Raw genomic sequence first — 14,755 nt, 5'->3', positions numbered from 1 at the left:
CTTTGACATGGGCATGCCCAATTATGGAGTTTATGCATATGGCAGAACGTCATTGTGAAGCAGGGGCCCTGCCCAGAGCCCGCGCAGAGGCTTTTAACCGGCTATCCGACAGACTCCACACCGGGGCACTGCACTCCCTGTGGGCGTGTGGAACGCGTGTGTCGAAATTGAAGTCGGTGGGGCGAACGGTTCTCGAGTTACGTGGATCACAGACGTATAAACACACACATACGTGGCACATTTATGGACGATTTACTTAATTGAGTGCTATTGAGTACAATTTCAGGGTACTCGTTTAGTAAAAGTATATATTTTACACTTACTTTTAGTGCTTTTCCCACCAATGAGTAAATAGGGTAGGCTGCATTACGTCTTGTTTCACAATTCTAATTTATTGTGCCCAGTGGTTGAGTGCTGTACTCAGGCACGTGCAGAGAGTGTTAGAGATCCCATAAGAGGGCACTTTTGGCCCAAAATAGTGAAAATGGCAGATCTACAAACTCACAACGTGTCGCGCTGCGGGGCGCAACCCAGCACTCTTTATCTACTGGAGATGCAACGTGTACGAAACAAATTAGTTTCTCCCGGGTATGGCATGGAAAGGAGAGGAGGGCATTTGCATTTATTTCACCATAATAAATGCTGCATTCGTGGTCTGGAGAGAAGAGTTGTTTTACAGACGGGTAAAAGGGCAGGGGCTGAAGCCCCCTTTGACGTCTATGTGTGCACATCCCTGGCTCTCTTTACGTGAGAATGTCCATTTTATATTACACTTCATATTTCTGCACCACTCCTCTCTGATCTCAGTACTTCTTCCAACCGCGGTGTCCAACTGCTAGGGATGCTGTGAGAGTCACATTGGGCGACCGGAGAGGAAACAGGCCCCTCTCTTTGCACACAAACACGACAGCACTAAACAGTACACTCCCAGTCTTGTGCATGTGTTTGACTAGGGACGATGAGACAACAACAGGCAACCAGGCGCTATTATTATTGAGTCCTGCCCAGGCCTGTGTGTGTGCGTGTGCATGCACGTGTGTGAGTGTGTGTGCGCGTCAGGCCCGGTGCTCTGGGAAAACTCAGCCTGGAAAGACCCAAAAAGCATGGAGGATGAAAGGCAGGCTGCTGGGCCAGTGCCGTGCGTCTCGGAGGGCCTGCACCGGTGCGGTGCGGTGCGGTGTGTGTTGTGGTGTGAGATCAGACCCAGGGCCTGCATGCCTCTCTGGAGATCCAGTAGATCCCTTTTAAAGCAGTGCTTCTCAAAACGTTTGAATTTGAACGACCCCATGCAGTTTGGTATGCATTGGAGGGGCATGGATACATCATAACTCTATAATTCTAAGGCAAAGGGGCCAGAGACTTATTGTTTACCACCAAAAGAACTTTGGTTCTATAGAACTGGTTCCGTTCTAGATTCTTGGAACCTTCATGTTCATGGAACCGGTGGCCATTTTTTTGGGTTCCAGTTCCGAACCAACTTTTAGGGTTCTGAACCAGTTCATCTTCAGTGGAAACACTGATCGATTTAAGCAGGGAGAAAAAGAGCCTAGCCGGTTCAACCCCGGTGGAAAAGGGGCCTAAAGGCTGTTCAAATGGAACCATTGGTTCCATTTGACAAGTTGTGTCCCGGGACGGTGAATTCCTGGAGTTCCTGGGGAGAGGGAAGCTCAACTCCCATGATGCACTGGGCCGTCCGCACCATACCGCTGTATTAGCCTGGGCACCGTTCCATCTCGGGTTCATGAACCGGTCGGGAGCGGATGATATCGCTACGTCATGTTGTAGTATTGTTTTGTAGTCAGCGATCTTCCGGAACTTCTTTTTCCCTCAAACCGAGTTTTTTCTCAATAAAAGCTACAGGCTACGAGAACTTTTATTGTTATTCTTCCGGTTTGAGGGAAAAGGAAGTTCCGTTTGATTGTTCCTGCCTGATGACTACAAAACAATACTACAACATGACGTAACGATATCATCCTGTTGACTACAAAACAATACTACAACATGACATAACGATATCATCCTGTTGACTACAAAACAATACTACAACATGACGTAACGATATCATCCTGACGACTACAAAACAATACTACAACATGACATAACGATATCATCCTGTTGACTACAAAACAATACTACAACATGACGTAACGATATCATCCTGTTGACTACAAAACAATACTACAACATGATGTAACGATATCATCCTGTTGACTACAAAACAATACTACAATGACTACAAAACAATACTACAACATGACGTAACGATATCATCCTGTTGACTACAAAACAATACTACAACATGATGTAACGATATCATCCTGATGACTACAAAACAATACTACAACATGACGTAACGATATCATCCTGTTGACTACAAAACAATACTACAACATGACGTAACGATATCATCCTGTTGACTACAAAACAATACTACAACATGACGTAATGATATCATCCTGATGACTACAAAACAATACTACAACCTGACATAACGATATCATCCTGATGACTACAAAACAATACTACAACATGACGTAACGATATCATCCTGATGACTACAAAACAATACTACAACATGACGTAACGATATCATCCTGTTGACTACAAAACAATACTACAACATGACGTAGCGATATCATCCTGATGACTACAAAACAATACTACAACATGACGTAACGATATCATCCTGATGACTACAAAACAATACTACAACATGACGTAGCGATATCATCCTGATGACTACAAAACAATACTACAACATGACGTAACGATATCATCCGCTCCCGACCGGATCATACGGCACTTTTGGAACAGAGACCAGGCTTTCCTCCGAGGTTGAAAGCCTGGTGAGGCGAGGTTACCGCTGTATAGGTTTTTCCGTTTGCATGCGGTGCAGAACCCCGTTACCGGCCCCGTGACGCTTTCAGTGGATGCTCTCTACTGATTGGATTACATTTGCAAAACATCTGAAAATGTATTTTCTGTTCGCTAAATGAGCTTGGAGAGTCGGAGAGACCCCTGTTACTGAACTAACACCTGCAGCAATTATCACTAACACAATATATAGAGCTTTATTTAAACTAAACATATATCACGACACTTACAGTATACCTTTAATAATATAATACTAACCTGGACCTGGTGTATATAAATCGGGCTTTAGTGGTAGTATGGAGGCCATTTGTTGTTTGCGGACCACCACCACGATTCGAATTAAGGTTTTCTTCATGAAAGTGTGCCTCCAAGAGCTACTTAATGCCACACGCAGCAGGATTCCTCAATCTGTGGACCTCGGAAACCAGCCCAGAACTCCCAGAATCAGACATTATTGTTCCTTCCTCATGTGTTTTCTCATGTCTGTTGTGGGGGCAGCTCGTTAGTATTCCCCTGAGTCATAATAGTCTTTCAGCAAAGAGGCTCATCTCAGCATGGCTGGCTGGCTGGCTCTCTGCTTTGTTCCTCTTTCAGCCCTTCTTCTCCTCCATCCATGAAGGAAGGATCTGCTGAAGAACATGCAGGCCGGGCCTTCCGAGTCCACAGTGCATGGGGCCTATAATAGCGTTCGCATTTAACCCATAGATCAGATTCTAAAAATGTCTTCTACATCCTGACAGTTTTCTGAAAAAGCTATGTTTCTATGGCAGTCGTTCTTCGATTTTTCAAAAATAGCAGATCTAAAAGCTTGTAGCGCGCCACTCGGTGGCGCGCTATGAGCTTGTAGATCTGCTATTTTTCAATAGCTAAAGCATAACGTAATGCTAACAAAAAATGCTAACCCAAAATGGGTTAATATTTTCCACCTCTGCTTTCTTTTTTTGAGGGGCGCTATATAGCCCCTCCTACTGTATATCCAGCTTTTAGTGTATGTTCACAAACTTTGTCCTATACACAAACATTAAATTCCCATTGACAATGAATGGAGAATTGTAGGCTATGTCATAGTGTCTGTCTGAGCAAATTAATTGCATTTTTATAGCTCTTTTCCAAGTGCTTAAGGCACTTTACAATGGTTCATTCATTCATTCATTCATACATACATTGGGAGGTGAAGTGGCGAACAGTCGACGCCAGCGTCCTCGCTTCCCACAAGCTCACACCGACCGACTCATTGGAGGCAATGTAGGGTTCCGTGTCTTGCCAAAGGACACTTCGACATGTGGACAGGAGGAGGAGGAGCCAGGATTTCGAACCGCCGACCCAGGGATCATTGGACGACCTGCTCTACCTCCTGAGCCACAGCCGCAAATAGGCATAGTGTCTATTTTTGTCCTACACAAACATTAAATATAAATTCCCATTGACAATGAATAGAGAATTCTACGTCATAGTGTCTGAGCAATTAGGCATATTAGTGTCTATTTCACGTCATGACGATGCAGCATAGCCTACTACGATGTTAAGAGCGCCCCTCACTTCACACGTTGGGGTGTGATGTCTTTTTAGATCAATCAGATTTCAGATTGCCGCTGATCAAAGCAGACATCATGTCACAGCTTCCGTGCTGTTCCCCGGTGGGGGTGGGGGGGGGGGGGGGGGGGGGGACCTTTTTTCCCCCCTCCTCCTCCTCCTCCTCCTCATGTCTTTGCCTCACCTCATGTGTTTCAAATTGTTTTCCGATCACATTCTCCGTACACACATAGACCACTTGTTAACGTCAGCCATGAACGGCCGACGTTCACACACAAGTCAGTGCCGCCGCCTCTCGCTCCCGTCCAGAACCATCACATGCGAGCGGAGTTCATGGATTCAATTAAAGAGTGTTTTAGGCCCCAGCGTAAGGCTAAGTGGGGATGGCAGGGGGTTGCTGGGATGGTATAGTGGAGGGGACTGGGAGCACGCTTTGTGGCCGCGGCTCACAGCCCACAGCGGACAGCTGGCACACATGAAGGAGAAACCATACCAGTGGTGGAAAGTACATTTACTTTAAGTACTGTTTAGAGGTATTTGTACTTTACTTGAGTATTTCCAATACTTAATAATCTACTCCCACTACATTTCAGAGCCAAAATGTTTACTTTTACTCCACTACAATTATCTGAAAGCTTTAGTTACTTTGGATATTTAAATTGGGATTAGAAAGCAAAAACATACATTAACCTCTTCAACCCTATACATTTCAGCCATTTGAAAATAGCAGATCATAGAGACAGTAGAACAGTAGTAGGCCTCAACAGTATCAGACTGTGGTTGTACTGGTCAGTACAACAGTATCAGACTGTGGTTGTACTGGTCAGTACAACAGAATCAGACTGTGGTTGTACTGGTCAGCTCCCAGTACAACAGTATCAGACTGTGGTTGTACTGGTCAGTACAACAGTATCAGACTGTGGTTGTACTGGTCAGTACAACAGAATCAGACTGTGGTTGTACTGGTCAGCTCCCAGTACAACAGTATCAGACTGAGGTTGTACTGGTCAGTACAACAGTATCAGACTGTGGTTGTACTGGTCAGTACAACCACAGTCTGATACTGTTGTACTGGTCAGTACAACAGTATCAGACTGTGGTTGTATTCATCAGACTGTGGTTGTACTGGTCAGCTCCCTCCCAGTACAACAGTATCAGACTGGTTGTACTGGTCAGTACAACAGTATCAGACTGTGGTTGTAGTGGTCAGCTCCCTCCCAGTACAACAGTATCAGACTGTGGGTGTACTGGTCACCTCCCTCCCAGTACAACAGTATCAGACTGTGGGTGTACTGGTCAGCTCCCTCCCAGTACAACAGTATCAGACTGTGGGTGTACTGGTCAACTCCCACTACAACAGTATCAGACTGTGTTTGTACTGGTCAGCTCCCAGTACAACAGTATCAGACTGTGGTTGTACTGGTCAGCTCCCAGTACAACATTATCAGACTGTGTTTGTACTGGTCAGCTCCCAGTACAACAGTATCAGACTGTGGTTGTACTGGTCAGCTCCCAGTACAACATTATCAGACTGTGTTTGTACTGGTCAGCTCCCAGTACAACAGTATCAGACTGTGGTTGTACTGGTCAGTACAACAGTATCAGACTGTGGTTGTACTGGTCAGCTCCCAGTACAACAGTATCAGACTGTGGTTGTACTGATCAGCTCCCAGTACAACAGTATCAGACTGTGGTTGTACTGGTCAGCTCCCAGTACAACAGTATCAGACTGTGGTTGCACTGGTCAGTACAACAGTATCAGACTGTGGTTGTACTGGTCAGCTCCCAGTACAACAGTATCAGACTGGTTGTACTGGTCAGTACAACAGTATCAGACTGGTTGTACTGGTCAGTACAACGGTATCAGACTGTGGTTGTATTCATCAGACTATGTGGTTGTACTGGTCAGCTCCCAGTACAACAGTATCAGACTGTGGTTGTACCGGTCAGCTCCCAGTACAACAGCACCAGACTGTGGTTGTACTGGTCAGCTCCCAGTACAACAGTATCAGACTGTGGTTATACTGGTCAGCTCCCAGTACAACAGTATCAGACTGTGGTTGTACTGGTCAGCTCCCAGTACAACAGTATCAGTGTGTGTGTGTGTGTGTGTGTGTGTGTGTGTGTGTGTGTGTGTGTGTGTGTGTGTGTGTGTGTGTGTGTGTGTGTGTGTGTGTGTGTGTGTGTGTGTGTGTGTGTGTGTGAAGCAGGGTGTTGCTGAAAAAGACGCACTCGTGATCAGCAAACCTACCCTGGGAAAATAATGATGAAAAAAACAGTACGTAATTACTTTCCACCACTGTTCGGAACATCATGAGGCCATTAGCATCAGTCTCTCCTTGTTCTTATGAAACTCATCATCCGTGTGTGTGCGTGCGTGCGTGTGTGTGTGCATGCGTGCGTGCGTGCGTGCGTGCGTGCGTGCGTGCGTGCGTGCGTGCGTGCGTGCGTGCGTGCGTGCGTGCGTGCGTGCGTGCGTGCGTGCGTGCGTGCGTGCGTGCGTGCGTGCGCGTACTGTAAACAAGGTGTCACACAGCATAACAAACTGCACACAGTACAATTCTTCTCCAGTGGAATTTGTCCTAAAGCAATTTGGTCACACTTTAATTCCAAGGACCCCCATAACTATAACTCACTAATGGAACCAAATGGTTCCTATACAGGATCTCCTCACTGGTCAACAAAAACACCTTGAAGACCCTAACAGGAGCCCTCGTGCAAGGTTTCTTCGACTATGCATGCACCTCCTGGTACCACAACACCTCAAAGGCCCTTAAAACAAGGTTCCAGACTTCCCAAAACAAACTGGTCAGGCTACTACTTGGCCTCACTCCCCGAACCCACCTCACCCCTGCCCACTTTGACAGGCTGGAATGGCTTAGGGTTGACGACAGAGTACAGCATCTTGTAATGGGTCTGGTCCACAAGATTCGCTACACCACCAAGATACCTATGTACCTGTCTAAATACTTCTTTAATGTCAATGAAGTCCACACCCACAACACCAGAGCGAGTTCAACAAACCATGTGCAACCCAGATTCGGCACAAACAAGGGACTAAATTAATTTTGCTCCTATGCCTACCAACAGTCATTAAGACATGCAAATCCCTTGACTCCTTCAAAACTGCTCTCAAAGGGCACCTACGGACGTCTGCAATTCTAAACTGGCCCCCGTAAAATCTGAATCCCCCCCCACCCCTTTTCCCCCTCACTGTATATGTTTATTTTCCCTTTTTACCTCCTCTATGATGATTTCCTGTTTTGACTATATAGTTGTGTATATTTGTACGTCTCTTAATGTTTTGATGAATTGAAAATGGTGGGCCCTATCGTAAACAAGTGTAATGCTTTATGGTGTCGTCCACTCACAGTTTTTGTATTGAGTTGTACTTGAAATGTACTGTAATTCTACAAACTGTTAATAAATCAATCAATCAATCAATCAATCAATCAAAATGGAGGGGTCCATTTGGTTCCAGTGGTACACTCTCAGAGTTGCAGACCTATTAGAGGTCCATGTCTAACCCTCTCAGGGAACCCTGAGGGTCTCTGGACCCCACTCTGAGAACCACTGCTCCAAGTGCTTGCTAGAGTAGACAAGAGAGACTGCCAGTCATCAAATAAAAAACATTATAATACATATAAGTCTTCTGGTGCCCTCTTGTGGCTGAGATGAGAACAGGCATGACGAAAGGAGAACAACTACTATATATAAAGTCAAAGAGCACTTTTATCAGGTGGTGTGAAGTGACATTTAAATAGCTCTATATTCCCAGAGTAATCATTGCCCCAGGTGTGAAGTGAGTTTTGAAAAGAGCTTTATAAATAAATGTATTATATAAAAACATTACTTTGGAGAGGACTGCACTATTGCGTTCAGTTAAAAGGACAGTGATTGACCTAGCTTTGCCTTTAGATTTCTGTTCCTCGCTGCTGTTTCAGTAACATCCTCATTCTCTAGTCTAAGACTATAGGAACACTACTGCCCTCATGTGGCAAGCTCCATTATTGGCCACACCTGACATTAACATATATATTCTAAGCCAATAATGTCAAGTATATACTTATTTTCAGTCCTATAGCAAATGGCTAACGCTGACCCTGCTGTGTTGGTCCAGAAAGTGGTGTTTGTGGATTATGAGGAGGGTCTGCTCTGGAGACAATGCAGACAGATCTCCAGTCGCCATATCCCTGCATGCCATCACATTTTTATAAATGTTTTAAATGTTGAATGATTTAAATATGTTAACATGGTGTTATATTGTATATTTCCAACACATATATATGCAGTCACAATAAATACAAAAAAATAATTTGTTGAAAATGTTTTGTTGAATGATTCAAATATGTAAACAATTTGCAATGAGTGCAATATGCCATAGTGACAGCATGCAGGGCAATTAGCTGCTAGTCATCAGAGGTGTCTTAATACCACGTCAAGAAGATTGAAATAGTCACTGGAACTGAAGTGAAAATTCCCAAACTTTTATAGTTTATTTTGCTGAGTATTATTAAAGCAAGATGGAAAATAGGAATAATGGACATTAGAAATAGGCCTACACACAGAGGTGGTGCCAACAAGCCTCATGAACCAATAGTCTAGCCTGGCTAATAAGCCAGACCGAATCAGCGTTGATATTAGTCTGGCTTATTAGCCAGGCTACCTGCGATAGAGCGTCGCAGTCCCGCCCCCTACCATGGACCAGGAAATGAATCCCAATGCATTTTTCCCATAGACATTTCCAAAAGTATTTATTTAAAGACGCCGCGGACAAAGCCAACTCGAGTCGTGACAACTCATGACAACACAAACAATATTTTGGACCAAACAAATAATTACAAAGAAGAAAAACAACAAAAAAAGTGTTGTAACCTGCCGTTTTTTTCTTCTTTCTAATTATTTGTTCGGCCCAAAATTTTTTGTTTGTTGTCATGATTTGTCACGACTCGAGTTGGCTTTGTCCGCGGCGTAAACGTCTTTAAATAAATACTTTCTGAAATGTCTATGAGGAAAATGAACGGAGAATCATTTCCTGGTCCACTAATTAAAGTGACAAAGCGGCTACAGTAGCCTACACATAGCCTACTGTACCCTGTCACACTCACTACCTTCAACAGAGGCCATAGCAGCACAACAGTCATAACTTTAACTCCAGAACCAGTCAGTGAGCATGTTTCATTGTAGCCTATATGCCACCCAATCATTGAGTCCTGCAGCCTATCAAAACAACAGCATGCCATACAAGCAGCAGCAGCAAATAATTATAAACGGTTCCTACCATGGGCCATGGCATGAGGCATCTTGACTTCATCAGTTGTAAAGTGATGGCCTGCAGGGTTAAAACTCTCTGTGGCTCATCCTCAGACAGACGAGAAAGCTCCAGCAGTCCTCTCCACTAGTCAGCTTGGTCCTCCGCACCTGGCCAGCTCGCCAAACAGGTTGGGATACAGTCATACACTATAGAGTAGACTACTGAATAGTCTTATAGCCTATATCTATTCTAATTATTGAATCAAGCTACTTAGAAACTCTGTGATATGCACACAAAAGCCAAAGTAGACGTTATAACGAAAGACCCCCAGAAGTTTTCGTAGCGTGTCTCTTCTCTTGTCTGTCACTACCTGTGTCCCTACAACTGGTGCAATGCAGAGCCATGGTGCAATGCCGCCATCAAGCGTCAGAAAACTATAATGCAAGACAACCAAAATAATGATTATGCCAACAACAAACATGCAATGGCTCAGATATTATTAATTATGAATATTCTGTGATAAGCCTACACATCGTCACCTTTTTAAAATAACGGTTAAGTTTTTCAGAAAACAGAAAAAAATATTTCTTAATAATTTCGCCCAAAAGGTTTATAGCCAATATATTGACATACAAGTCTGTGACTGTCTGTCAGTTATGTAACATAGGCCTATGAAGAATAAATGACTTGGGCCAATTGTTAATTGTTAGGCACATTGTTTAGCAAATAATATTGTTTCTATTTTGACTTGGCCTAAGTGACAGTCACAAGAGCAATGTGACTTAAGACTTAAGCCCAGTTTTCGGTGAAAACAGAGAGATGTGTTGTGTGAGCAGTGACGACCGCGGCGTGATGTCATGTTGTAGTTTTCGGTGGTCACCTCTTCACCGAAAAACTGGACTATGAATAAGGCCAGAGGTGCAAGGGAAGCTGGGCCCTTGGTGGGACCCGGAGCCATTTGTAGTGTGAAACTGATACAACAGCTGTGTTAACCCCTGTTGTGGTCTAAGCTGAGGGAAAATAGGGGAGTAACACATGAAAAGTACCACAAACCAAAACAATGTTTACATTTACAAACCAAAGTTGAGTTTACACAAAGTCAAAAGGGGAATTCAAAGAAATGGCAGCACAGCCTTACCAAGTTTGAAGTTTCCCTGGTGTTTACTTTCAGGTACACAGCTTTAAAGCACACATATTAGCCTGGCCATGGGTATATACATGAAACTCTATTCAAACCATGGGCATACAATGTCACATTCAGGACATGCCTGTGCAAAACGCCATTGTTAGGCAACGGTTTGTGCTGTGTACATGTGATGTCAGCTCGGTCAGCCTGTGCAGTATATAGTGTTGTCAACTGGAGTTTTTAGTATACTGTACGACTGTCGACTTTGATTGACTGGAATAGACAGAGTTGTGGACATAGGGACAGGGGCAGAGACACACAGAGAGCAAAGACTTCTTTGACGAACCGATCCGCACCCTCTGCCATCATGCCTCCGTCTTTAGACAGGGAGGGATACTGGGGGAAACCGACTTCAACACTGGACTGGTGTGAAGAGAACTATGTCGTCTCTTTCTACATCGCGGAATTCTGGAACACCACCAGCAACCTGATTATGATCCTGCTCCCGATCTATGGCGCCATCCGGGCACACCAAGATGGCCTCGAGCTCCGCTACGTCAGCTCCTTCCTGGGACTCGCGGCCGTCGGCGTGGGCTCCTGGTGTTTCCACATGACCCTGCTCTACGAGATGCAGTTGCTGGACGAGTTGCCGATGATTTACTACATGTGCGTCGTCGTCTATTGTATATTCGAGACTTTCAGGAAGGAGAACACGGTCGATTTATTTCCTATTGCGTTGTCGTTAGTCTTCAGTATTTGTGTCACCGTGGTCTATTTACAATGGAAAGAGCCTCTCTTTCATCAGTTCATGATTGGCATTCTCATAGTGTGCCTGGTGCTGCGATCCATCTACATAGTGACATGGGTGTACCCAAGGTTTAGGTCAATGTGTTACACCTCGTTGGGTTGCTTCGTGTTTGGATTCCTACTGTGGAACATTGACAGCATCTTCTGTGACTCGTTAATAGCCAGCAGACATGCACTACCGCCTGGCGTCGGAGCGGTGACACAGTTCCATGCCTGGTGGCACGTCTTCACGACCCTCGGGTCGTACCTCCACATGCTTCTTAGCCTCCAGATCAGGTCGACCTACCTTGGACACAGGCCAAAAGTCAAGTTCATCTGTCGGGTGTGGCCTACAGTGCACATGGATTAGTTCTCGGAAAAGAAACCGGAAGGCATTAGGAAAATTATTCAGAGATGATGACTGAAATAAAGCTTGTCAGTCTGCTGGGAACTCAACCCACAACGCCACCAAGCCCGACCCGCACCTAACATAATGTAACACAAATAACCCAAAACAGCAGAGGTGGTCTTCTCAGCAGCGGAACAAACCGCATGAAGTCTGCTGGTAAAAGTGAAGACGAAGTTATTGAAGAAGAAGAAGAAAAGTGAAGACGAAGTTATTGACCGCCGGAATGACATTTGTGATGATTTGATTGGCTGAGCACGGAATGTGATGTATGACGATAAGAGCGCCCCTCACTTCACACGAGTGTGATTTTTCCCCCCTCTTTTTTGAGGGGCGCTCCATATCCAGCTTTTAGTGTATGTTCACAAACTTTGTCCTACACAAATATTAAATTCCCGTTGACAATGAATGGAAAATGTTACATCATAGTGTCTGAGCAAATACAGCGTCTATCTTACATCACGATGATAAGAGCGCCCCTCAATTCACACGGGTGTGATTTTTATTTTATTTTTGTACTTTACCTAAGTGTTATGTATCTATTTTTTTAACGTCAATTAAAAACCCATATATTATCCCATATATGGAACTGTAAGTGAAAGCCTTCGCAACAGGGTGGCTGTATTACCTTGGGTACGAGTCTTCTAGATGAGACAGAATAACTGGCTAATGGCTAAGCAACTCGTAGAGCATTGAAGTAGAGGTTTCCACATCCCGGTTAAGTTCGTATCGAACACCACTGTAGCGGGTCCTAACGAAATAATCAGCACTGGTTCGAGCTATTGTAAAATAGCTATAATAATTGCTTAGCCATTAGCCAGTTATTCTGTCTCATCTAGAAGACTCGTACCCAAGGTAATACAAGCCATTCAAGGTATATGGGTTGTAAAGCCAGATACCTTGATTCGTATATGTTGACCTGTTGGAGATACCGCGTGCGTTGCCTGGAATCTCAGGTTTAGAAGCCATGGGAGCCGCCTTTTATGCTGTGCAAGTCTAGTACACCCAAGAGAGTGAAAAAGGAAAATAAACCACATTTATCTCAATTTAGGCCATTATATCATCATCATAACATTCATTTAAGACTCGGTAACCTTGTTGGTTAGCCTCTAGGTCTCCAACCTCAATAATACAAATTAACAACTAGACATGAATCGATGAATTCAATACGACCACAATGGAAACAAGCCCTCATGGGCTTTGTGTGTTATCCTTTCAGCACCATCTGTAAAATCGTACCTCTGTACTATTTGCAAACTGTAAATAAAGTATATATTAAATCAATCAAACAAGAACATGTGAGTCACTACAAGTAAAAATGAACAATAAAGAGACAATATGATGTACATTTTCCCTTCATTCTCAATGGTGTTTTTAAAACAAACATTGAACTAAAAACATTACACCTGTATATAGGATGGGCTAGCACCCCTCAATAACTCAAAATTGTACTGTCAAGCTGATCTTGACTTCAGTAGTCTTTTATATGCACGCCCACACCCCAGGTCAGATTGGGCTGAATCGTTCCATAGCAGGAAAGATCAGCGCCACATTTCTTGCATTAACCAGGCCTCCCACCAGGGCCGGATTAACACCTCTGAGGGCCCCTGGGCACGTGCCCAAAGTGCCCATATGGTAGATCCGGCCCTGCCTCCCACCTCCACAACACCAAATTTAAGTCTGTACTTCACACCAAATAATTACTCAGTCATGAATGAACTGAGTCTTAAACATCATGTAAAAATCACACTTGTGTGAATTGATTGGTGCTCTTAGGGACGCTCTTATCGTCATACATCATCACATTCCGGCCAATCACTTTTGGCGTCCTCACTTTTTAAGCCCTCAGCCAATCAAATCATCACTATGGGGCACACACACACACACACACACACACACACACACACACACACACACACACACGCACACACACACACACACACACACACACACACACACACACACACACACACACACACACACACGAAAACAATCACGAAAGTCTCATTTTACTGCTTTCCTTGCAACAACAAAGCTACTGGTCTCCCAAATCTGGCTGTGACAGGCCGTCTGTCCCACATCCACACTGAATACTATCGCCATTTTATTTCATTGTGTCAACTAAATCCTCATTAATGCAAACTAGATTCAACATACTCAACCCTGCACACATTCTAAATATGCCCCCAAAATATTGTACTGAGCAAATGGACTGTTACCACCTTCAATAAAAAAACGACTGCACGGTTCAGCCAGAACTGCTATTTTTGGCGGAAGGAGAAGAAGAAGAAGAAGAAGAAGAAGAAGAAGAAGAAGAAGAAGAAGAAGAAGAAGAAGAAGAAGAAGAAGAAGAAGAAAAAAAAACACAAAAACAATAAGTGACCAAAGTCACTTTGTGACTTCTTGGTCCCTTAATTAAATGCCACATTAATACTATTTAATATACTACTACTGCCGTAGGCTGGTCAAAATAGCAGATCTACAAGCTCACAAGGCGCCGCATCTTATATTATGACAACTGTGAGCTTGTAGATCGGCTTGAAGATTGATTACTGTGAGCTTGTAGATCAGCAAGTTTGACTACTGTGAGTTTGTAGATCGGCTATGTTTGTTATATCCCAACGTTTTTGGACAAATCTTGAACTTTTAGCTTAATGACCTTGCAAAATAGGTTTGCAAGATTGGAAGTGTGTGCGTGCGTGTGTGTGTATGTGTGTGTATGTTTAAGAGAGTGCCATAGTCCCATATTAAAAATGTACTTGTGCAGAATGTCTCA

General features: G+C 44.0%; 1 protein-coding gene across 1 annotated transcript; it reads left to right on the top strand.

The window, feature by feature from the left end:
- Nucleotides 1-11,154: 11,154 nt before the first annotated feature.
- LOC306924059 (alkaline ceramidase 3-like) lies at nt 11,155-11,943 on the top strand (the record flags this gene model as incomplete). Its single annotated transcript, XM_079502400.1, has 1 exon — nt 11,155-11,943. The coding sequence occupies one exon, from the start codon at nt 11,155-11,157 to the stop codon at nt 11,941-11,943; it is 789 nt and encodes a 262-aa protein (XP_079358526.1).
- Between the last annotated feature and the right edge of the window lie 2,812 nt (nt 11,944-14,755).

Source organism: Electrona antarctica, assembly GCF_951216825.1.
Source record: "Electrona antarctica genome assembly, chromosome: 5".
Classification (NCBI taxonomy): Eukaryota; Metazoa; Chordata; class Actinopteri; order Myctophiformes; family Myctophidae; genus Electrona; species Electrona antarctica.
Note: the sequence above shows the minus strand (reverse complement) of the source record. Positions and strands in the feature narration are given on the sequence as shown.